The sequence below is a fragment of the Corvus cornix genome, chromosome 1, assembly GCF_000738735.6.
Source record: "Corvus cornix cornix isolate S_Up_H32 chromosome 1, ASM73873v5, whole genome shotgun sequence".
Classification (NCBI taxonomy): Eukaryota; Metazoa; Chordata; class Aves; order Passeriformes; family Corvidae; genus Corvus; species Corvus cornix.
Window position 1 is genome coordinate 52,637,686 of NC_046332.1, and position 25,802 is coordinate 52,663,487.

At 36.9% G+C, this 25,802-nt stretch overlaps 1 protein-coding gene across 2 annotated transcripts in view; it reads left to right on the forward strand.

Moving 5' to 3' along the window:
• Positions 1-25,802, forward strand: part of COG6 (component of oligomeric golgi complex 6) — a 55,400-nt gene that overhangs the window by 17,374 nt on the left and 12,224 nt on the right. For both annotated transcript variants that reach the window (XM_039566893.1, XM_010400367.3), the window contains exons 7-14: positions 86-156; positions 1,326-1,419; positions 6,093-6,221; positions 6,331-6,422; positions 10,696-10,760; positions 14,557-14,648; positions 16,316-16,433; positions 25,198-25,329. In XM_039566893.1, the coding sequence (XP_039422827.1) occupies positions 86-156; positions 1,326-1,419; positions 6,093-6,221; positions 6,331-6,422; positions 10,696-10,760; positions 14,557-14,648; positions 16,316-16,433; positions 25,198-25,329 (793 nt within the window). The remainder of the gene's footprint in view (positions 1-85; positions 157-1,325; positions 1,420-6,092; positions 6,222-6,330; positions 6,423-10,695; positions 10,761-14,556; positions 14,649-16,315; positions 16,434-25,197; positions 25,330-25,802) is intronic.

A 25,802-nucleotide genomic window follows, 5' to 3' on the forward strand; every position in this document is an offset into this window, starting at 1 on the left:
TGGTATGTTTTATTTTACTTGTACATGCCTTTGCTAGTACTGCCTAAAATAGTATTTGCAAATAAACTTTGTATTTGTCTTGTAGCTTGGAAATTATGGAACAGATGGCTTTACTGCAAGAGACATCTTATGAACGACTTTACAGATGGACTCAAAGTAGGACTAAGAATGTTTTTATGTTTATGAATATTATTATAATGATTCTTTTAATTCTTTCATGTGGATTGAACTTAGCAAAAACCCTTTCCAAGATATATTAACATTTTGCTTTCCTTCTTAGAGAAAGATGTGTTCTGAACCAAATAGTTAATTGGTGATTCTCTAATTTTTTGGGCCAATTTCATCATTATAGAAGTGGATTATTTATTTGTGTTTTTAGTAGATGGTTTTCCACAAAGACAACTATTACATTTTGGTAGTCCAAACAAATTTTTAATTATATTGAATTTCATCTCCTTGCGAGTTACAGGGAAGTTGTTGGCTTTAATGATTTGATAGTAAAATCCAGTTTAGTGGTGGATTACTTTTAGAAAATGAAAAAAAAAAGCCACCTCCTTTTGTCAGGATGCTCTTTAGAATGAGAGTAGGCTTTTGGGTTTGTTTTTTTTTTTTCCATATGTACTCCTGATGTAACCATCCAGGTTCAGTGTAACACCTTGATAATGTAAAATATAGATGCATTTTTTATTACTTCCCTCTTCTCCCAAGCAAGAGACTGTCTCATTGACAGTAAGATTCATGGGGGAAAAAAATGGTGCATTGTGATTTTTATATTCATTAGCTGTTCTTCAGTGGATGCTGAAACCTCAGATAATAGTTGTGGTTCACCCTAATGAAAAGTCATAATTTTTCTGCCAATGATTGATTTAGTTTATATGATTTTCACATTCTTGCTTGGACTATACAAGTTTATGTAGTTATTTTGATGAAAGAAAAAAAATAACAGAACCAAATAGCAAAACAAGTAGCTTGCTTAAGTACTTGCTCCATTTTTTCTTAATAGTTTACCTAAGTGTGGTAAACAGTTACAAAGGAGCCCAACAACATTCTGAAGGTTGAATGAGTCAACATTTGTATGTGGGCGCAAACAAATACTAAGCTTCCTTTAATCTTTTTTATTGTTGAAGTTTGTGATGGACATGCATTTTACAGTACTGCTTGCAGGGGAATTTAATTGTTTTAACACTAACTAGCCCAGGTAGCATATTCTGAAGTCTTCAAAATCAAAAGCCTTTGAGTTTTTAACTCATTTTCTTGTTTGACAACCTGTATAAAATGTATTACAGTGTAAAGAATGTGCTTTTATTTGGGTTGATATTTTATAGATGAATGCAGGACATTGACACAAGAATCATGTGACATTTCTCCAGTTCTCGCTCAAGCCATGGAAGCCTTACAAGATAGACCTGTCCTGTACAAGTAAGTAAATGTTTGCTATTACCTCTAACAGAAACTAGTATTTTGAGCTTATAAAACTTAAAGATGGGTATGAATTACAGTGCCAAGGCTGGTGGCACTTTGGTCCTCTGTCAAATCTAAAACAACACAAAAACTTAAGTTAAAAAAAATGATATTTCAACTACTTTAAATTTCAGAAGTCTTTTTGATGTAATTATGGTACAGGAAATGTCATTGGACTTTTTCTAACTCACAGGTTTCTAATTAAATTAAAATGTCAGACTGTTTTAATTTAAATGAATTGTTAATTTCTGCGCTCTCATTCTAGGATTTTTCTGAAGTAAAAAATCCTGTCCAAAACATGTGATTGTGTCATTTAAATCCCCAAAGTAAAAAATTGGTAAAGGCTAATTAGCTTTTACTGAAATGCCTGTGGTAGTAAGAATGTCTTCCATTATGAGTTATACAGTAATCTATTAAAAACTTCTACATATAGACCTCTAAAGTTTAGAGATATTTATATATCTATATCTATGTGTAAAATACTACTGTTCTTACTCAGAATTTGCTGAAGGGTTGTTGAAGTAAATTAAATGGTACTTAGGAGAGCCAGCCACGAGGTGGCACTCTAAGAACTGTTTATTGGGGTGACCATACCCAAAGAGGTGGTATTTACCCTTCTTTGGTTTTTGGGATTTTTGTTTTCGTTGTTTTTTTTTTTTTTTTTTAATTTGCAACCATTGCAAATTACTTTCAGCTACAGGTATCCAGGACAGCAGAGTAACAGGCAGCCTTTCAAAGGCTACCCTTGTCTTTAAGAGTGTCAGGTGTGCAAAGTTGTAGGTACATGACACTGTAAAGCTCCATGCAGCCCTTCACAGGAAAAATGAATAGTGCACATTCACCTTAAAAATGCTGTCAGTGTGAGAGAATGCTCAGATCTTGACATGATCAGTCAGCTCTGCTGGTTAATGTGAGGGAGAAGTGGTGTCACTTGACCTCCCCAGCTGTTGGATGTGGTGCGTTGCAGTATTTCGGGCCATAGCTGGGGATTGCAGTCCTTTCTTGCATTCTGTCTTCTACACCCTCTTTTAAAACTGCAAAAGATTGGGCACTACTCTGTTTACAACATTTTATGGGGTTCTTTTTAGATACAGTTTTATTTTCTGTAATGAATACTTTGTTGAAATATGATACTATAAAACTTCATAAAATCATTGTTTTGCTTTCTTAGTTCAGGGAAAAAAGCCCATCTTGTGTATAAATCCACTGCTGGCCAGTCTAAAATGAATCTGCAAAAGAGAAATTTTTTTTTCTGACACTTCTCTCACAAACAATAGTAATAGTATTAGCAAAGAGATTGATAGGTAAGACCTTTCCTCTACCAAAAGGGCAAAAAATAAACATGACTGTAGAAGATGCAGGCACGTGTCTCTCATACAGATTATCAGGCTTAATTACTTGCTACAGCAGTATTATCAAAATTGCAGTACTGATGCTTTACATTTTAAATCTCAAGATTTAGTTTATTTCCTTCAAAAAAAATTTGTATACCTTTAAGTAACAAAGTGCTGAGTTCATAATGTAGAAGTTAAGTCACAAAAGAAAATAATTTTGTTTTTTGCTTTATGTGTATAAGCACTGCCGTGTGAACTAAACACTTTCCCTCCAAATCAGTGCTCTTGCATCTGATAAAGATTGTGATTTGATTGACTGAAAGTGAATAAGATGGAGAAGGACAAGAGTTTAGAAACAAATCTACAAATTCTTGTTTCCTTATATTGACTTATATTTTGTTAAAAGTGTCAGAAGGATTGCACCATGGATAGACTTTGGGGAACTGCAGTCAGTAGGGATGTAAAATAAACATTTCAGATTGGTTTTCACTTCCTGGCTCTAACAGAAGAATTGAAAACTGTTTCCTAGAAAATGCATGGAGACATAGCTCAAAGCAGTGTACCTCTTCCAACATCCACTCAGGTTTCCAAAGTTTTTTTTCTACCTCCTTCCTCTTTCCCCAGTGATCATTACTGTATATTTTAAACATTAAGACTGGGTTGAAAAGAATCCAAATGTTGTTTTCTTCTCCGATCATGAGTATGTGTAATAACATAGCAGTAAATACTGTGTTCTAGTGTAAATAACAGTTATTGCTGAATTTTTTAAGATGCAGGATTTTGTAATGCTATATACCCTGTTCTACTGAGAGCAAAAAGAAAATTAGTAGTTTTCTTTTTAAAGCAAAGTTATCATTATTAAATGCTATTTTCAAATCTAATAATGTTAAGATCCGTTTCACTGCTGTATATTTAACGATCTATTGTATAGCTGCTTATTGGAGAGGAAAAAAAGCTAACTGGTTTCTATAGACACTTGAAATTTTTCATTCCAATATTGCTCATTCTAGACAGTGGGCAGTTGTCAGATCCTAGATCTCTTCCACTTTTAATTGCATCATTTTTGTAAATAGTAATTTATTAGAATTATTTTGTTAGACTTTTTTTAATTGCAGATATTTACTCTCTGAGTTAACAAGTACAGTGTATAAAGAAAAAGGCTTAAACAGAAATTTCCAGATTCTTCAGTGTGCTCTTTCCCCACCCCTTTCAAATAATAATTAAAAGGAGCAAAACTGAAGGTTCCCTCAGACTTTTTATGGCAGAGTAGAAATCTAATTGAAATTAATGTCAAACATTTTTGAAACCATATATTATTTTCTTTTAAGTTTTGTTCTCCACCTCTGTTAAATGAGTGCAGTACTTACTAAATGCAGACTTAAGTAAGTCAGTGAATAATATTCTTTTTATTATTTTATACTTATTCCTCTGCTGGGTGTCATGGGTAGGTGACACCGTGCTTACTCTTTGACATTTTTTCAGTTATATTGTAAAAATAAACTGTAATGTGTATTTTCTTTTTCCCTTTGTAGTTTGTGCATTGTTCAAAATGCTTAAATCAGTTTAAAAAAAATAGAAATGTTCTGTGGCTTGCAAGTATAACAGGGATGTTACCAGTGTTCATTTCCCATCCTTCACTTGCTTTCATGCTTCAATGCAAACAGAAAGGTAGCCTGCTCAAGAAATGAGCCATGTGTAAGTTATTGGCACCTCCTCTACCACCAGCAAGCCACTTAAGATGCAGCACTCTGGGCTGTAATTGTTCATCCATTAAATATCTAGCTCAGACTTCTTTGATTAAAATCAGTGAACAACTATCAAACGAATGTAAGCTTGTTCCTACTAGTCATGTGGTAGCCTAGAAGAAGGAAGAAGCCTTTTGTTGCAGTACAATAAATTGCTGCTTCTGTCAATCAGCTGGACCATATGCAAACAAGAGTCCCAAACCTGTCAAAGATGCTTATGTGTACAAAAATTGAAAAGCTGAGTTTTCATTTATTTATTTCTGTGGGGTAAGGGAATGGGAGGGTCAAGGAAAAGTTCTCTTTAGTATATGTTTAGAGGGGTCAAGAAAATCACAGAATGTGCTGAGTTGGAAGAAACCCACAAGGATCACTGAGTCCATCTCCTGGCCCTGCACAGGACCATCCCCAAGAGTCACACCCTGTGCCTGAGAGCATTGTCCAAACACTTCCTGAACTCTGTCAGGATGGTGCTGTGACCACTTCCCTGGGGAGCCTCTTCCAGTGCCCAGCCACCTTCTGGGTGAAGAATTTTTTTTTTAGTATCCCAACCAAACCTCCCCTGACGCAGCTGCAGGCCATTCCCTCAGTTCCTGTCACTGGTCACCACAGAGAAGAGATCAGTGCCTGCCCCTCCTTTTCCCCTCACAAGGAAGTTGTAACTGCAATGAGGTCTCCCCTCAGTCTCCTCCAGGCTGAACAGACCAAGTGACCTCAGCTGCTCCTCATATGGCTTCCCCTCAAGGCCTTTCACCATCCTCGTGGTCCTCCTTTGGACAATCACTAGTAGCTCAATGTCTTTCTTATATTGTATCACCCAAAACTCACACATGGCTTAAGGCGAGGCCTCCCCAGTGCAGAGCAGAGCGGGACTATCCCCTCCCTTGTCCAGCTGACAGTGCTGTGCCTGATGCACCCCAGGACACTCTGCAGAAGCAGTCACTTGATTTTCTACCCTCACCCCCACCCTTCTTTTTTTTCAATAGTAGTAACCTGATCCTGGAAAGACTACAGCTTCTGCCAGTGCTCCTGTGTAGGAAACACAGTGCCAAGTACTTACTTCAGTCTATTTTGCAATGGTGTCAGAGGAGGAACACTAGAAAAAATGTTCAAATCCAGTAGAAAAACCCCACAAATGTGACAGGTAATTAATTTTGCCTGGAAACTTAAGAGCTGTCCAATGAAGAAAGGAGAAAAGGACTGTGTCTATGTGTGTGTGTGTATGTATATATATATATATATATAAGACTATATATTCCAGCGCCTGTCTGCAATATCAGAAGTCTTGTCTCATCTTACACATTTGCTCTAGAACAGACAGGTGACAACATGAAATTTCTCTTCTTATCTCCTGTTTGTCAGATGTACTGTAGGCAGGGCAGGATGATGGAAATTCTGACATCATCAGATGATTTTGAATGCTTTATAGTAGAAACATTGATGCAAGATTTCTAGAACCATAAAAATAGGTAGTTGTATTAGCTGTGAAGTTGAACTAATCAACTGTGGTGAGGGAAACTGGTTTTTTTAACCTGTTTTCATGTTTCAATAACAGATACACACTGGATGAGTTTGGGACAGCTAGAAGGAGTGCTGTAGTCCGTGGCTTTATAGATGCTCTTACTAGAGGAGGCCTGGGAGGTACTCCCCGCCCTATTGAAATGCACTCTCATGATCCTCTGAGGTACAGTACTAACAAGAATGTATATGAAATAATCTTTTTTTTGGTTGGCATTTTGAATTCCTGACTCCATAAACCATTGATTTACACTGAAATTTCTGTCTTTGTGTAGGTATGTAGGAGACATGCTGGCCTGGTTGCATCAAGCTACAGCTTCTGAGAAAGAACACTTAGAAGCTATGTTAAAGCTTGTAACTATTCAAGGTAGTACTGGTTTTAAAACATAAATTATGAAGTGTTAGTAAGTCTGTGATAAGTAAGCAAGTGCGATTGGTTTCTTAGGCTGGGCTTCAGTTAAAAGTCTGAGTTTAAATTTATCCTCGAAATAATCTCGGAATAGCTGGTGGTTCCATTCTGCCAAAAGAAGGCCCATAACAAAACAGAATTTAAAAATGTACTTGTTTATTTTACTGTACTTATAATAGATTTACACTAAATTTACAAAGTGGCACTTTAGAGTGTAGCTGAGAGTTCAAAAATTGTTCGTAATGTATTACAAATATTGTAATTTCCTTGAAAACATTGTTATTGTTTATTACGTTGATAATTTCCATTATGCCTTTGCTCTTTTGTTTAGTAATTTTTTAAAAATATCATTCCTTGTTCCTGTAAGTCTCTTCATTCTATGCTCCAAGGAAAATGGAATTTTCATCTGTCATTTAACATTATTCCAGGTTTATAGAGGTTGAAGTAGGCTGCTCACAGATAGATGAAGCTTTTTAATATCAAAGCTCTCCTTCATTTCAGAACTGCAGATTCTCATGCTTGGTCTTTAGCCCCTTTGCTTTGTTTTCAGTAGATTGAACCTATACTTTAAAGACTTTTATCCTGTAGAAGCTTTAGAATGGTTTGCCACCATAGCTTCAGAGAAAGGTATTTTTTAGAAATTAAGCATGTGTACTCAATTGTAACAAACTCATTGTAAGAACTTACATTTGATCTGTATCTGGTGAGCTCTTCAGATTGTATGTCTCAGTCCTACTCTGGGTTTTAAAGTGAATATGTATTCTGATTTTCCTTAATGCTGTAAGTATTAATTGGCTTTCCTTATTAATGGTATATGGGAAAGGAGGCTGTTTAGGACCTGTTGTAAATCAAACTGGAGGAATGCTGTTGTGTTTTAACTACAATTACAGTGTACTATAGTAGTGAATTTAATATTGTTTGCTGACACTATTTCAGGGAGACAGGAAAGCAGGCCTCATGATGGTTTTAGTGTAGAGAAAAAGACATGGCAGTTCTTTGTAGATGACTGACTGTTGCTTCTGCTGGAAAGCTGGCCCCATGGAGCATGTAAATGTGTCTGGTTCTGCTGTGGGCTGGACTTCTGCTACTTCACTTTGTTCTGAAATTCTCCCACTTCTTTGTCTAGTGCTTTGCTTAACTATGAAGTTCTTTGGCCTTCTGACAGGACGTCGGGCTGAGATGATATGACCATGAAATGAGATATATTTAGAGCTTTTCAGCCACAGAGAAAGATACTTGATAATACAGAGAATATAAATATTTGGGGGAGAAGTTTCCAACAAAAAATCATCAGGCCAAAACCTTTTTGTGGAGAGACTGGTATAAACAAGAGATTCAGTGTTTCAGTCTGAAGGAAAAATATGTTTTCCTAAGCTCTCCAGGAGTGGATCTGCTATCACTGTTGTAGTTTTTAAGAAATGTAAAGAGGAATTCTTACTCTCATACTGGGAGCAACAAAGCTTGGGACGTGCTGTCTGTAGCTATTCCTCTGTGTCTTCGGGGTAATTTTTTTGATGGCAAGGGTGGTGATGTGATAAGGTCTGTAAGACAAAACAGTACTTAATAGGATACCACTGGAATTAGCAAGAAACATTTATGGGCAGTGAAGCCCTGAAGTACCTTGACATTATATGTTCTTTATAAATTTAGATCCTGAATTGGTAATGAGGAAAGCATCTGTGGTACTGAGAAACTCAAGTTGAATTTTCTGTGCTTTTGTGCAGTCTTAGGTGTCTGGCTGTGCAGGCTACAGTAAAAATTGAGTTAATTTAATGTAGCCGTTTAACAAGTGGACATCTTGTTTATTTGCAGTTAAAGATAAGGACAGAGATTTGCATCTTCAGAGTGCAGATCTTCCCAACAAAATTTGAGATCTAATGTAAGCATTTCTGGAGACTTTCATCACAAACTGGGATTTTTTTCCATTCCCCTATAGAGGGAGCCCAAGCAACTGTCATAGATAAAACACCTATCTGGCAGTCTGAAGCTAGGTCAGTCAGATGTTTTCACTTCAACTTGAGTAGTTTTTTGCAGATGGAACTGCTTCTATTATTTTCATTCAGGTGTATCTGTTCTGAGTTCAGATTTCTGTTTAAATTTTCCTATAAGCCCTGTGTAATTTCAGGGCTGTGAAGAGTGTGGCAAATCACAGCTATACAAAAATTTCCCTTCTCAAAAACAACAACAAGAAAAGCCATACCTGTTGGTACGATACAGGTGGATTTGGTCCCACTGGATGAAAAGTTGTATGAATGACACTTTTTTTGAGAAACATTTCCATCCCAGTTTTTACTTTTAACTATGTAGCCCATAAGCAGAGTATGCAAAAATGGCTTTTTAAAAGTTTTAAAGTGTTAAGCTTGAAAAAATTAGCTGTTTAAAATTAACCTGATCAAAAATGCTATTAAAATTTTAAGCACTGAAAACACAGTCAGAAAAGTTTTAACTCTTTTGCTGGACAAGCTAAAGCATCTGGTTTTCCTCTTCAGAGTTTAGGTATTCTGCTAGCAGGAGCCTTGCAGTCATACAGAGATCTTCTACTTGAAAGGAATGGAGAATTGCAGGCATTTTAAGAGATGCAGTAGAAACCAATTTTTCATGGAGTTACAGGAACCCAGATGGAGAACAGAAGCTAAACTAAGTCCAAAAAAAAGCTCTCTCCTTTTATAGAAGGATACACAGAGAAAAATTATATATGGTTTACAAAGGAGTTGGAAGCGTATCTTCAGTTATGAGCTGTATTCTAAAAGTTATTTTGGACCTCTAAGAATTGTTTATTCTGTAATTCTTTTATGTCAAACTTGCACACTTATATAACCCATTCTGCTGGAAGATTTCACTGCTTTTGGAATCCAGATATTCTAATTGGACATGAAAATACATGCGAAGGCACAAGCATGTGGTATATCAAAATTTTTATTCCATGTCCTTTGGTATTCAAACTTGTATATTTTTTGAGCTAAAATTTTCATACCAAACAACTTGTTTTTAAGTCAATCTGGTCTAGATACACTATTGCAAATATGTGCTAGGTGCTTGTTACATTGATGAACGGTACAAGTGTGACTGTTCCTACTAAAAAATGTGTAGATTGCTACGGTCTGTCTGGGAGCTAGCCATTACGTAAAAGAGCATGCACGGTGTGGTATGTAATCTTGCTTTCTGCCTTGATATCAGTACTTAAGTATATAAGCATATTTTTATTACCTTACTAATTCAGTATGTTGAAATTCCTACAGCCACCGCACTGAATTCAGTTGTTACTGCTTATGTGGCTTTTCATGTAACTTGGTGTAAAGAGGCATTGGCACAGACCTCTGATCTTTCATTATTTTTACTCTCTGAGGTAATCTCTCTTAGTCTGAACTAAGCAAAATATAGCTTCAGGTCACCTGATTTCTGTCACATGTCACAGTCAGTTTATTTACTTTAATTGCATGGGTCCCATCTGAAGATGAACTCCTGTTGACAAGTTTTAAATTAGAATTAAAGTATTGCTTTCTCCATAAATCTGTTCTGAGTTGTTACTGAAGTGAGAGCTTGAGGATCTGTTGCTTTCAGTTTGATTGATTTATGACAGCACTGGTTGCCATGCAACAATTCATTTGTGTTTCGTGGTAAGATAGGGCAATATTCTCTTTTGTACATCGTTCTGTGAAAGATGAGTTTCAATTGCTGCTGGGGAGGAAGCGTTTGCCAGTGCTGCAGCCCGCAGTAGTGTGGAGGTACACATGTCGCTTCATTTGTAACAATGCCGTGAGCTCGTCAGTATCCAGCACTGACAGACACGTGTATTTGCCAGTCAGGCCTTTCAAAAGGGTGTGTACTGCTGCTCCTTGAGCGTCTCACTGGCCTGGTTGTTTTTTTGGTGTTTTTCTAGTTTAACTTCATGAAGTGCTAATATTGAGCCTTACTGTGACAGCTTCTTGCTAGGTGATTTATTCTTCCCCTTGCTGATTCTGCTTCAAATCCCCACGCACTGTGTTGCACTAGGAAGCAATTGCATAGCAAAAGGTAATGACTCCGGGACTGTTTTGCCATGCAGCTATTTCTTAATGGCTAGATTGGAAGTACAGTGGAGGTGTGAACTAGTCATGTGGAGAAAAGAACATACAGTTCATAATGCTTTTTATGGGAGGAGTACCTCCTACATTTGTTTATTTGTTTTATAGTCTTGAAGAAAAGAGAATTACATTTCCATAATCTTAGAATGTGTTTGCTTTAACTATAGGTGTGGAAGAAAATATTCAAGAAGTAGTTGGGCACATCACAGAAGGTGTCTGCAGGCCTCTGAAGGTGAAGTATTTTGTTTTCGTTAGCACTCTAAATACAAAAACTGCTCTGTCATGTTTTTTTAGAACTTGTGCTCCCATCTTTTCAATGTATTTTCATTGCCCTTCGTTAAGAATTAGATTGTCAACTTCTGAAGGGTTTTTCTCAAATTAAAGATTCCTTTGTAGATATGTAGTTTATAATAGTCATATAGTGAGAGGAACTAGGATGCTAAATTTGAGTCTTGATTTTGTTTTACTTTTCCTAGGTTGAGTGCTGATGTACAAAAATACATCTTTGTGATAAGTATATGGGAATAGCTGTAGTGAATCAAATGAAAAATCAATGTAATTTACTAACCTGTTTTTCATAGTGATCATTATGCTTAGGGAAGAGTATACAGGTTATGCAGCTGTGTCATATTTCTGTAGGATAGTTTCCTTGCCTGTTTGTGAATATACTAAGGACTTACTGAGCCATAACTTCTTTGTATATAATAGATCTCAATGGATGTTTTCTTGCATGAATATGTCAAATTGTTATAATTTATATAAAATGTTGGTATTCACAACATATCCTTCAGGAGGGAAGTGAACATTTCAACTCTGTTGTGTGAAAAGCCGGTTCCTTTTGTGGTTTTTGGGGTTTTATTGGTTTTGGTGTTTTGGGTTTTTTTGGTTTGTTTTGTTTAATAACTCTAGCTCTAGTATTTGAAAGACACCATGAAAATTTGTTTCCTAATTACCATCTTTCTGCTACCCCAGTTTTTTGTATTTCTGTCACATCCTTCCATACTTGTCTTTTTTTCAAGCTACAGCCTTAGTAAGTTTAGGGGACGCATTTGATAGAAATAATTAATGACGATCCATCAAATGATTGAGTGACTGGTCTATTGAATGTGCTTCACATAAGCACTGAAGTAATCAAGGTGATGAAGCTGATACCCATTATTGCCCAACTGTGCAGTGTATAAATCCAAGTGTTTTTAAAGTAAAATCTACTGTGCTAAATACTATTATAATAAATTTCTCTTAGGATGCTGTAACTATAACAACCATATCCAGTTGACAAATACTCAGTCTCAAATGTGAACAGCTACTTTCTGGATACTATACATAAGTTACTGATAAGAAAAGCATAAGGTCTTGAGAGAGGTAAAGTTCAAAAAGGTGCCATTTATAATGTCACAGAATTACAGAAGGGTTGATGTTGGCAAGGACGTCTGGATATCACTTGGTCCGAACTTCCAGCTCAGGCTGGGGCACCTAGAGTTGCTTGCCCAGGACTGTGTCCAGATGACTTTTAAATACTTCCAAGGGTGGAAGCTCCACAGCTTCTCTGGACAACGTATGCCAGTGCTCAGCCACCTGCACAGTAAAGAAAAAAGTGTTCCCTGATGTTCAGACAGAATCTCTTGTATTTCAGTTTTGTTCCTGTTGCCACAGAATTATGCTCAACCTTCACAACCTTTTAGTTTTTGATCTTTTGGAAAACACCATGATGCTACCCTAACAGACAGATACCACAGCATTGTTTTTTGGAAGATATTTTCCAAACTTTTTGTGTTCTTAAATCAGTTCTGTTAATACTGAATGCTGATGTTTGAGTTCAATATTTCTGTGCATCCCAACAAAATAATTTGGAATAAAATCAAACTCCTCTGTTAGTCAGAGGGAGTTTTGGTCTTAGAGATATTAGTACTTGAGATTTTTATAGTTAAGTACAGAGCACCTTTCATTTTGATTGCCAAAATCTTTACACTTGCATGCTGCTAGTCTCTTTAGAAATACCCCTGAAATATTGTTGTTAGTTAGTTACTGTGCAAGTAAAAATGAAAAAAAAAATCTTAAAAGAACAATTAATACAATCCTGTTGTATTCTGTATTTTAATAGAATGCAGCTTATGGTAATTCACTGCCAGTCTAGACTTTACAGTAAAAAGTATGGAAGTTTTATTCTTTCCCCTGGGGAAGGAAAAAAAAGGTAGAAAGAATCCCCCTGAGAAACCCCCAAGCAGAAGAGCCTTCATACAATGCAGAATAGGTAATTAGATAGTTGCAAGCCACCATGTTCAGAGGAACAACAGAAACAGACTCAGTTTGGAGGAATACATTGTAGAAGAGTTACGCTTACATGCAGTCTAAATTGCCCACATTTCTTACTCATAGGTGGTTTGTGTTTTAGGCATTCAAGTGACTCTTGAATACTCCCTAGTAGTAGATATTACCACAGGCCTCTCATTTCAGATGGAGACAGGAGAATCCTAAAAAACGTTTAAATTAAACTATTCCTATTCTCCGTAGCATTTAAGATGAGTTCAAAACAAAATGTCCTTGATGCCCTATGTGGACTCCAGGTAGTCTTTTATGGTCAGCTAACAACAGGGCTACAGGACTCAAAAATAGTGAAGAGTTCTAAGTCCAGAGCTTCCCTGAACAGGTTAGGTTGAGTCGCTTGCAAATTTTGGTTCTCCAGTGCAGTGAAGACTTCTGTATGGGAAGCAGCACTTCTTCTTTTCCTGCTTTGTTTTTTAATTCTTATTTTTCTTTCATGACCCTAAAAATCTCTTTTTTCCCCTCTCCTTCTGCCTGTTCTGTCTTTTTCAGTTTCTTAATTATTTTCTTTTAGTTATTCCCATTTTTTTTGGTCAATATTTTTTTTCCCTCTTTTTCCCCTGCCTGCCCTATTCTCTTTTGCTGTACAACTAGAATATGCTCAGTATTCATGCCTGCATGACCTAGGTAACACTGGAGACAGATATTGGTATATAGACCTTTGAATATACAAACACACTGAAGAGCAAAGTTCACCTTTGTGTTGAAATAAACTTTATACATTAAGTATTGTGAATAAGAGTTAAAAAGTATTATTTGGTTTTCGTCTGTGAATTAGATGCAAACTGAAAGGATTGAGGAAGCCTAATCTTAGTTGGTTCTCTCTGCAGCTGGCTCTGAGCTGAAGGCACTGCAGCACATTGTGTTCCTTTGAACAGCAAATAACTTTGGAGAGTGGGTAGTGGCTGCTGATTTGTGTGTAGCCCTTTCACACATAGGCACGTGCAGTAATGGTGCAGTGATAAGTCACTGTCTATTCTGCTTCATAAGTACATAAAGATTGACCCTGGGGTAGCTTTTTTGAGTGGAGACTTGTGTATACCATGGAGACAAGACATCAGCTGTCCAACTGTAAAGACAGTCAGCACCATTTTGTTGTGTAGCCAGTATCTCCTGATTGAGATAAACAGTCAACATAGCTGGTTATTAGTTATAAATATATCTAACTAGATACTGGTAGGAGATATATATGCTCTCATTTAAGTGAGGAATATATTTGTCCAGGTGAAATTTGCTTGTTGGGCAAAATACCTAATACTTTGACGTTCTGAATTGCTGCATGATGTTAGAAATCTACTGCTGTAGATGTGTGATTCTGCAGCATTGCAGCTGTTCTTGCTATTCAGTGCTGGGGAGGATTCCGGTATGTACCAGTATTAATCCATCAAATGATCTCATTATTTTTAAATTTCCAATAACAGCAGAAGTCTGTAGGGACTGTAGGATTTTTGGAAAGCTTTTTGGGTTAGTAGTTTTTCTTTTTTTAAGAATACATATACCTTCATGTTTTCTGCCCAGATGCTTGGCAGCCCAGAAGCACTTTGGTTCAATTGGAACGTTGTAGTTAACTGGACGTTCTCTTTTTAAAATTTATTTCTGGTTGAATTTATTTTTTAAAAATCAGAGATACATTGCATATAAAGTCATAGGAGGCTGGCTTTCGAAATTTATGACCTGAAGGATGTTTGTATTTGTTCATGATGCAGGTTAGAATTGAGCAGGTGATTGTTGCTGAGCCAGGAGCAGTTTTACTGTACAAGATTTCTAATTTGCTCAAGTTCTACCACCATACAATCAGGTATGCAAAATGACAAGGTATGTTAAAAATGCCTTTTTTCCCTAGTTGTATATGTAACAATCTGCTAAGAAGAGTACTTCTGTTGCTTAGTTGTTGCTCTGCACTATAACATCAGGAAGAAACACATGTGATAACAAGCAGAAACCATTTACCCATTGCCATTTCTCAGTTCATATCAAAACTGCTTTGGAGTATAGCATCAATTTGCCACAATAACTATTTCTTTATTGTTCTGTGTACATTCAAATAGTATACAGAAAAACTCTACAAAGCATTTAAGATAACAAAGTCAAGTTCCCTTTGAGGAAATGTTATTAAAGGAAATTACTTCTGGGTTTTTTTTGTTTGTTTGTTTGTTTTTGTTTTGTTTGAACAATTGTGTTTTGATAACTTTTTGATAACTTTTTTTTCCTAATTATGCACTTCCATATCTCAGTGTTGAAGATGCACTGATCACCTTCCAAGCTTCCAGATGCCACCAGGAATAAAGGAACTGAAGAGAAGCCAGAGCTGCTAATTTATATATAATTTATATATTGTGGCATATGTTGTAGTTCATGTTGGTTAGAAAGAGCAGCAGCAGAAAAATCTTCCTCCACAGCCCTGGACTGAACTGCTGAGAATTGGAAACATTAATATTACTACTTGAGCTTCTCCGTCTAAAATATTTTAGATGTCAGGCAGACTGGGATAAGTGGTTCTTGGGCACCTCCCACCTTATTTAAAATCCTCAATTGTGATGGCAGGTCTATAGTAGAACACATATAAGAGCTATTCCTAATTTTATTGTCCAAAAATCCTAAAAGATTTTGGTGTCATTTTTCTGTCTCCAAAGTTAGATTTTCCCTGTGGTTATAAAGCTTGATGCAATTGAAAATGTGATGTTAAAATGGAAAGTCTTAGTCAGTCTTATCTGTTGGTCTCTGTCCTGTTAACAACACAATGTTTAAAGACCAGTGAAGTACCTTCTACCAGCTGAGTAGTTTCCTTTGTATAGAGAAGGTGCACCTCACTAATGAAGGGAAAAAGCAGTTTGAGACATGATCTCTTAAATGCAAGATTACAATCTGAAAATCGAGATACAGGTTTAGTCCTGTTATGACACAATGAATTTTCACTGCCAGTTTGTAGCTTAAAAGTGCAATTCCTATAGACAGAGGGAGGATGTATCTGTGAGAGGAGCATGGTCCTGTAGTGCCATTTAAGGGGCATGTGGTGTCTGTGCTGAGTGATAGTTTAACCCTTGGAACAGCAAGGCATGAATTCTTACATTTTTGGAGATGCCTAGTATCCCAGTGAAGAAAGGAGAGAGGTAATGCTATCCCTAGCAGGCAGTATGATAGAATATTGTTAACTCTTTTTGTTACATAATTTCTTTTCTATAACAGAAGTAGATTTATAGCATAATAAAGCAAAAACCCAGTACTCTACAAAAAAGTTGGTGCAAGTTTGATAGCCTGTATTTAATATCTGCTTAATGAAATACTTGATGGTGCTTGTTCTTACAGTCAACTTATCGCTCAGCCATTATGGAGAACTGTTCCCTGTAATTGTTTGCTATAAATTTTCAACTTTGAAAATAATCTTATTTGAAATGATATTTAAATATCTGACTAGCATGTTGTTCCCCCTTTAGATTTGTTAAATAATCTTAATTTTGCTTTCAGTGGTATTGTAGGAAACAGTGCAGCCACACTGTTGACAACAATAGAAGAAATGCATTTGTTGAGCAAGAAAATATTCTTTAATAGCCTGAGTCTTCACGCAAGTAAACTAATGGACAAGGTTTGTTTCAAAATTGTACAGCTTTCATGTTTCAAGACATGTTTCTTTTTCCCTTTGTCTAGTAAGACTACCAGGTAAATAGCTGTTTTATATGTCAGCTTTTCCTGAAGCTGAAGTCTTGTGTTTTCTGTATTTTAGTTACGGACCTACATTACAAACTTGCTGTTTATATTTTAATTCTATTGATAGTGGGAGGTTTGTGGATACATGGCTAAAATCCTGCTGTTAGCAGTATTTTTCTGCAGAGCAGTTTACATATTTTTAAAATCTACAAGAAGCAACAAAATAGGAAATTTTCTTAAGTGTAATAGAGCAAAGTCAGGCAATTGAGCTGTATAGTTTGTATTAATGCATCATCAGATCAGTAGTTAATTGTGCATCGTTCCTTTTTTGAAGTTGCAATGTATATCCCAAAATGGTAAGCTAAGTAAAAACAAAATTCGGGCTTTTCTGTCTATTATAAAAATAGTTTTACCACATGAACATTGCTGTAACATTTGTAAATGCATTTCTAAATTATTTAACCTTCACCAAAAAAAAAAACCTCCCTGAAAAAATATGTTATTTTCCAGAAACTATTCTTTGTGCAAAGACTTATAATTTGCTGGCCACTCAGTCAGGTTCTCTGAGTTTTGTCAGTATTGTTCTGTGGTCCTGAATGAGTTGTCTCATTCAGCACAGCCTGTCCGGACCTAATTTCCTGTCTTTCTGCAGGGGCTGGGGAATGCCTTTCTCAAAGAAGCAGGTGTTCCTCCTGTTCTCTCCCAGATATCCCAGTGATTCATTTCAGTGGTTTTGTTTGTTCACTGGGTTGCTCCTTAGCTGCTACCACACACAGTCTATACTTCTGAAGTTCACTTAATGCATTGTTCCTGTGGGGTACTTCCATTTGAATGCGGTGTCGTATCAATAATAGTTCCTTTGCTATTAATGCTTCTTCAAGGATCAGCTAAAGCTGAGTTCCTCAAACATGCAACAGGCAAGGACAACGTTAATTTTGCCAAAAAAACGTTTTATTTACTAGTATGTAAGCTAAAATGAAATATCTGTGTACGTTTTCCTAACGTGAAAAGAAATCAGTGATGTACCTTAGCAAAAATGTATGACTGCTCTTTGCTTACAAAGTGCTCAAGGAAAGACATTTTCTTGGCTTGAAAACATCTCCGTATTCATTTCTTTTCTGTTTATTTATCCTGTTGGGTATTACATCTGTACTCAAACAGGATCCATCATGATTTCCCTACTCACAGGAAAATCAGTTGTAACTCACTGTCTTTGCGGTTTTGTTTTGGGTGATACACTGTTTTCAGTTTGGAAATGTGTAGAATTCAGAAGAAGAATGATGAAGGAATTATGGTCCCCTAGTTCATAGTGTGTGTTCTTTCTATTGTCACTATGGGAAGGTTGTGTAGTTCTCTTTGCCCCCTTAGTTCCCCTTCCCTCAGCCCCCAGTCTGGATGTAACCAGTTCTTGATGCTGTCATTGTTTTATAAAGTAGTCAAATTTTCTTTTACTGGCCTTAAATGAAGGCAGTGATTGCGCTGCCACCTTCAGTGGTGTTTTATTACAAGTAATGAATGGCATACCGAGCCTACTATGTAATGGGAAAAGATCATAATATTGCTCTTTCTCATAAACACATTTATAAATTAAGTCTGAAACGTTGACAATATTACATTGCCTATGTGCCCTATGAAGCTTTTTCCTCAGAATATAATTGAGGTCAAAAGCTTTAAGAGATTTAGAGGACTGTTAGATGTATGGGTAACAAAGGCTTCCACAATTATTTATTAATCTGCTTCAGGAGTTAACAGTGAGATAACTCTATATCTGAGAAGAAATCTTACTGTTCTAATGTGTAGTTTTTGTAACTGAGTTTTAGGTAGTCCTCTGTAGCACCTTATATTATTACCCTTTGTGAGTGGATTACTGAATTGATAGAATGATGTCTTATCTCTTCATGACTGAAATTAGTTTTGCTTCATAAAAAATTACAAAATTTATAGGCTGATTACCCTCAGAGAGACATTAGTTTCCATCCGATAAAGACCTTTTTTTAATCATAAATTTAATTCTCTTGTTACTTAGTTTTTTGCGTGTTAGTATACAGATAAGCAGGTTTTATGCCTTTTCATTTGTCTTTGTAAATTTAGTAGTGAATGCCACAATGCATTTACATTTTGAAGAAACTGAAGGTTGCTTTTTACCGTCCTTTTTTTTAATGTGCGTTCAGACCAAAACTGTGTATATGTAATAGTAGGATTTTCTTCACATCTCAGCCTTTTTACCAGCTTTTTGCCAGCTATGTATGCACTGCAACTGCTTCCAGATTTTTTTTTTATTTTCAGAGAAGATTAAACCCCTGGAAGATGGACCCTTTGTGCTTACATAGGCAATTGCAAAGGCTTCATCGCTGTTCCTGTTGTGCAGATAGAGAATATTCACTGGGAAATTTAGTAAATTACTTTTCACTTGAACAATCTGGAAATAGTGGTTTCTTATTTCAGTTTAGATTATGCATCTTAAGGCATTGATAAGCCTGTTTCAAAGAATATCAACTGTCCAATACTTTGATTAAAATATGATTCTTAAGGCAATTTGAATAACTTTGGAAATCGATTAAAATGCAAATGGATGTTCTTAAGTAAAAATACTTTTATTTCTATAGATTTAAATGCCTCTTCTGTTTAGATTATTGGAAAGTGGTGAATGGCCTGTCAGGTCGACAGTTTTAATGATCGTTACTTCCTCAGTATCATCTCTTGTTGCTGATAATTTGCTTTTTTAATATCTACATTCTATGTAGTAGTTGATAGACCAGAATATGATTTAAGCAAATCTTTCACTTAAATATAGCTAGTTGGGAACATATTTTAGACAAAGCAGGTTTCATTAAATACGCTAACTCCTCAAGATCCATCCTTAGGATGTAGACAAATGACAGGATGGTAATTTGATGTCCTCATCACCATAGACAATTTCATTCCCTAGATTATTGATTATCCTGAGTTGAGCATTGTCTTCAATCTGCCTGGGATTTAATTTTGAAGGCACAATGGGAAACTGAGACTTCAGTCTGTTCTTTCTAGGACAAGAAAATAGCTTCCTCTTCATATCTATTTTTGAGAAGAGTCCCACATTACATAAGGAGTGTCACAAGTGTGGAGGTGTATGGAAGCTTTTAGGCAGTCTTAGATCAGGATTTTCCCTCTTGGTTGTCAAGCCATCGGTGTAAATGATAGAGGGAAATCCCTGGTTACTTCAGAATACTTACTGCTTTGCCCAGAAGCACTTTGCTCTGAACTTTTTTTTCATTACATAAGAAAACCTCAAGCATCCTGGTTTTAAAATAGTCAGCAGCTCTCAACTTCAAGCTGTTTGTTCTGAGAAAGCTTTTTTTATGGTGTTCTCACTTAGACTTCTCAGGTAGCTCTGTTTGAGCTGAAATCCAAGTGACAGAAATGTTCAGCAGACTGCTGGAAAGCAAGTCCATTGTTATCAAAGAAATGCAGTACACCAGGGAGTCTCTTTGGCTCTGACACTTCTTGAAACCTGTCAAGAAGCTTGGTAGCAGAGTTGTTGCAAAGCCAGTTTGTTTTTAGGGTTTAGAATGCCATTCATGACTTTGAGATTCTTGGGCTGCTGTAGGGCTCAATGTTGTCATCCTACAGAAGCTGTGCATCACCAGCCACCTCCTGTGTCGCTGAAGGTTTGGTGCATCAGTTCTTACTGCAGACACTGTCTCTCCTTTGCCTTGTTGGTTCTTACCCTTCAGAGGCAGTGTTGGGCAGTCTTGCCAGCACTTTCTAGCTCTGGTAGGAATTGATGTGTTCTGGTTCTTGGTTGAACCAATGCTTGTTGACCAGGATTGGTGTCCTTATGCTGAAAAAAATGTGTTTGTATTTGTTGCTTTTTAGCTTTTTTGGACCCAGCCATGGGTCTACCAATCGTGCTAGTAAAATGGATCAGAATTATTGTTACAATCCTTATGTATCCTTTTACATGTTTCTTTTCACTGTGTGCTTAAAAATCAAATATTTAGGAATTCAGGATTCTGCTTGTGTTACTCATTGTCTGCCCGTTACAGATGACCATTTTACAGATGATTATAAATCCAGGAGAAAATAGTGAATGAAAATAATTGTCAGAACAGCAGAAACGGTTCCAATGAAACTGGGAGTAAAGTTCAAAGTACTTAATGGACCAGAGTGGATGGACTGCTCTTTCAGCCATCTCAATATGGAAGTTGTTTAATATCATGAGTGCATTGGTGAGGCATTTAACGAGTGTGTTAGATGTCAGCATGTTTTATTGGACCAGCTGTTAAATTAGGAGAGTGGGAATTTTCAAACCCACATGTCCTTCCTCTGGCTTCACTAGTGTTCCAGAACAATTATTAAAGGAAAGAATAATTGTGAACATTTAATAAAATGGTATGAGAGTTATCATAAGGGCACTAGAGAAAGATTGCGCCAAACTCCAGTCATCTGCTGTCTGAGCTGTTAGAAGACTATTAGTAGAGTATCCCAAATTAAGTTTTGGGATTATTATTCCTTAATGCTGTTCTTTTTAGAGTAGATGTATGCAAATTAAATGCTGTGATTGCATTTTATTTTAAGTTTGTCTGTAAGAGAGATATTAAAATGTTGCATGGGAATAATTGTAAACTTGTCCTGCATGATTTGATTCCTGCCAGAATGAAACTTATTAGGTTTCTGGGAAATCAGATGTGGGGCAGATTGAATAAGACTGATTATTGTTGTCGTGATCTGAATGCTGTTGTGCTTTTAGATGGATCCATGGGAACAAAGCAAAACTAGTTATCTTTTCTTCCAAGACGAACTTGATAGCTGAAAAGATAAGCATGCCGTTAGGCATTCTACTTTGTTGACCACTGTAGGATCCTAATAGGACCAGAAAATCTTGAAACAGCTTCTCTGGTAGACATGCACTCAGGTTCCTTGGAGTGCTGGTGAATATTGTCTCATCTGAGGAGAATGGGCTTCTTCAGTTGATGCTGCTCAGTGTTAATTGACAGCATAAAAAATTTGTAACATTTTTACAAGGTTCCACTCTGTAGTACTTTGGATCTGGCCCCTGCCGGTGGGGGTTTTTAAGAGGCTATATTTAAAGCTGATTAGGTTCTTATAAAAGCCACTAGCCTTCCACTTGTTACTCATAAGTAGGGCTTTCTCTGTGGAATTCTGTGTTTTAAATTACCATCTTGTTTTATTTGGTAGTAGTATCACGGAATTAAAGAATGGATGAGTTCAGCAGGAAACTCTAGAAACCATCTAGTCCAACCATCTTGCTCATGATACAGTGTCAGCTAGAGTAGGTTGCCCAGGACTTGCTCCAGCTGGGGTTTCAATGCCACCTAGGACAGAGACTCCAAAACCTCACTGTGCAACTGTCTCCAGTGCTTGACTAACCTCACAGTTAAAATTGTTTTCTTGTGCCTTAATCTGTGCCCATTGCCTCTTGACCTGTTACTGGACACCACTGAGAAGAGTCTGTCTCTGTCTTCATCCCTCACTTCACATATTTGTAACAGCCCCCCTGAGCCTTCTCCAGGAAGAACACAGCCTCTCCTTGTGTAGGAGGTATTCCATTCCCTTCATGAACATTGTAACTGTTAACTGTCTAATGTTCAAGTAGCATAGTATATAAAGTTCTGATCGACTGTACAGTATTTTCAGAAGAAAATCTGCCCTTTTTTAAAATGTAACCTTTTTTGTAAATGAGAAAGGGAAACAACATACATGTACATGCTTCTTGATTGTTGATACTGCCTTTTGTTTTTTCTGTGTTTTCCTTTGCTGTTTGTAAAATTCTATAAAACATCCTTTGAGCTACTTGCTGTCGTAGACAGAGAAACTTGCTCTAGATTATATGTTTGGAGGGAGATTGCTGGCTTAGTATCTGTTCCCCACTGATAATTATGCAGAAAACAAGATAAAGATTTTTGTACTAAAGCTTATGTACAACTTTCAGTATCCATTTCATAATTCATTTCAATTTTATATATTGGATTTTAAAAATGGGTAGTTTCTTGGGTTTTTTTGAAAGGCTGAAGAACTGTTTGACATCATTTCTGTATGACTGAACTGGTAGTTAAAACCAATTAGATACTTAATACTGTGATAGAGTATGTTTTAATGCAGTTGAACTCACTGCTGCAGAACTTCCCTAATGATGTTTTAGTTAGCTGCTGTCTAGCTTGCATCTGAAAGAGGTACTTCAAAAGTAGAGCTCAGCATGTATTTGAAACCTATTTTTCTGGAAATAGGATCAATTATAATGATCTCTTAGTGCATGTAAAACATTCAGGGAATCAATTATTTTTTTATTAGAATAGTGATTATTGTTCATGAGTTGGAGTCTCTAGGTTCCTCTATAAATTTGAAGTGTGTGTTTTTAAATTTTCTTTTCCAATTCTGAAAAAAAAAGCCCTCACTTTGTATTCATGTGTCAAAAGTTTGAATTTTCCAAATTAATATAGCACTACTTTGATTCTCGTTCCACTTACTGATAATTTTGTCTCTATTGCAATAGTCAGGAATTTCAGAATAACCCAAATAAAATCTAGTGATCTAAATCTTTTTTTCTTGCCGTATTTTCTTCTTCCGTTGGTCTTACTAGGAGACAGTGGACTGTAAAGGAACAGACTAAGTGCAAGATGAAGCTAATTTAAGAGCTTCTGAGCACTAGCTACTTCAGGAGACAAAAATTCTGTGCAAAGCAGCCTGAAATTGTCATTGCCATGATCTGTGTGTGTGCTGGAAGTAAAAACTCCATCAAACTCTAGTCTCAAAGTAACCCCAAAATATCCCTGAACATGGTTCAGTTCAAGTCTGAGAACAGTGTGTTCAGGACACAATCAATACCCCTAATAATAACAAGAAACAAGAAGAAAGTCATTCAGTGCTGTAAACACCAGTAAACTTTACTACTGATCAGCACTCAGTGCCTCTTTTCGAATTTCTGTTACTTCATCGCTAGAATGTTTGTTTCATGCTTTCAAGACCACATGGGCTGAACAACTTTTCTCTGAACCTATTAGATTTAGTTTTCCCTTAGTTGCTTGAGTTCAGTATACTCTCTCTTGGAAAGTGAGAATAGAGGAACACTTTATATTCAGAAGGATGAAAAAGGTTTTCATTAAATCTGTCTTGGTTACAGTGCGGGGCCATGTATGGTATCTCAAATGTTTCGAAACACGAAGTATGAAAGTTCGGCCTGGTTTCAAAGAGGGAGAGATGGGGTTTTTTTCTTTCTTTGCTGGCATGTTCATCAGGTATAGATTCATTTCCAGGAAGCTCTGTAATGTTATGCTCTGGATATGTTTGTTGTGTTCTCCTTGGTTTCTTTGGCCATCAGCCTGTGCCCCTTGGATTTTTATTTTTTTTTATCTTAAAGATTCAGACATCCTTATTACTATGCTATTTATCAGTATTTCTCATTTGGGAAGCTATGGAACATGTTGCCCATGACTTGGAGCCACCCAAAGCTGCTGCCTTTTCTTTTGAGCTGGAGTCTTAAGGGCACTGCAGAAGTGCATGCTGCATTGCTCTGCTGTGGCCAGGTACCCTGACTGAGACACATGGGCCGGTCCCATCCAAACTTACTGCTCCCTACCTCCTTCTGGAGACATTATGCCTTTAAGTCTTAACTTACTGTGTATTGCTGAGGGTCTCCTGCCTCCCACACGATCCAGCCACATCTGTCTTTGCCCTTGGATGGGCAGAAGAGAGGAAGGTGGGAAGTAGATTTTTGGCAGAAGGAAATGAGGTTGTAGTAAGGGCTTGGAGGCCACAGGAAGACAGTTTGAGGCAGCATTGGAGACAAAAAGATGCAGCTGTGCATGGAGTGGAACCTAAGAAATGTGTGTTGGGAAAAAGAAGTGCTAGATTTTTCTATAAACATTTTATAAAGTGTTTAATGAGTATTTGCCTGTTACAAAGAAAGGGCTAAATAGAGTTTGTGAGCCTGGGTTAAAAATAGCATAGAATTTCAGTCCATTTCAGAGGATCCAATTTTCATAATTTGATGTGGAAACTACATTTTTTTTCTCTAATATACACAAAATTTCCTCCTTTGTTTTTTAAACATCTACATTACCAGCTTCTTACCTTTGGCATAAGCCTGCATTTCAGTCTGTGCAGTCTCATTGCAGTTCATGTAGGTTTACTTGAGTTAGCTTGTGTCCAGTTCATTTGTGTACTGGCAATTGAAGTACAAGATTGCTGGAGATTAAAACTGTTGCGTTTGTGACTACAGCTCTCAGACTTAGCATGGTGGGCTGTGCAGCCTTGTCATGAACTGCTGCAGTAAGGCTCTCATTTCCCAGAGCTCTGCATGCACTAGATTCTGAAGTGTTTACAGGAGGTCCTGCTCAAAGTGAACTCAGTGGTGCCAACAAGGTGGCTATTCTTTGGCACCTAATCTAGTAAATGTACTTTTTTCCAGTACCAAAACCGGTAATGTTTGGGACTCTCCAGATGGTAAAATAGGCATAGTCTGAATGAAAGGAGAAATTCAATGTTCAGTTGCTTATTTTGCACTGAATGAGATGGTTATGCTGAAAGTTGCAGGCAGTTATTGTCTGAAATGTGCTAGATTTGTCCAGTGTCAGATTAAAGTTCTTCTCTGCATGCCTGTAATTTTGTTATTAGCTGGTTGCATTTGTGCTAACAGACTGTATGGTGTTTGCTGTAAATGAAATTAATAAAAAACCCCACAAACAGATAATCTTGTTCTTCAGGTTGAGCTCCCACCTCCTGATCTTGGCCCAAGCTCTGCTCTAAATCAGACACTTAACTTGCTACGGGAGGTTCTGGCATCTCATGACTCATCTGTTATTCCACTGGATGCCCGTCAGGCTGACTTTGTGCAGGTACAAGAATGTTTGACTGCTTTATGTGTGTGAAGAGGAGGGAGAGGGGCAAAAAAAGAATGTGTAAGTTAGTTTCAGTGCACAAAAGATAGATGGAACATTAATCTTTTTGTCTGGTCCCATTTTGGAGCTCTCTATCAAACCAGAGTTTGTAATGTGAACAAGAGGGTGACTAACAAAATGGATAATTACAGTTGAGTATGGAGTGCTACTCTTAACACAGTATCTAAATTCTGTTACCCAATTACTACTCCATTAAGTAAATACACCCTCAAGATTGCACAATTACCAATTATCTAATCTGGGTTATTCTTCCTCCTGCTAGGCTGGAATCTGTTCTTCTCAGGTTTTTATACTTTACCCATCACTGTGGTAGGTGATCACCTGCTGACAAATCCAGTAGAAAACTGCTTTCACAGTTGGGAACTCTCATTCCTCTTTATTGTGCTTTGGGGAATAAATACGTGATAGAG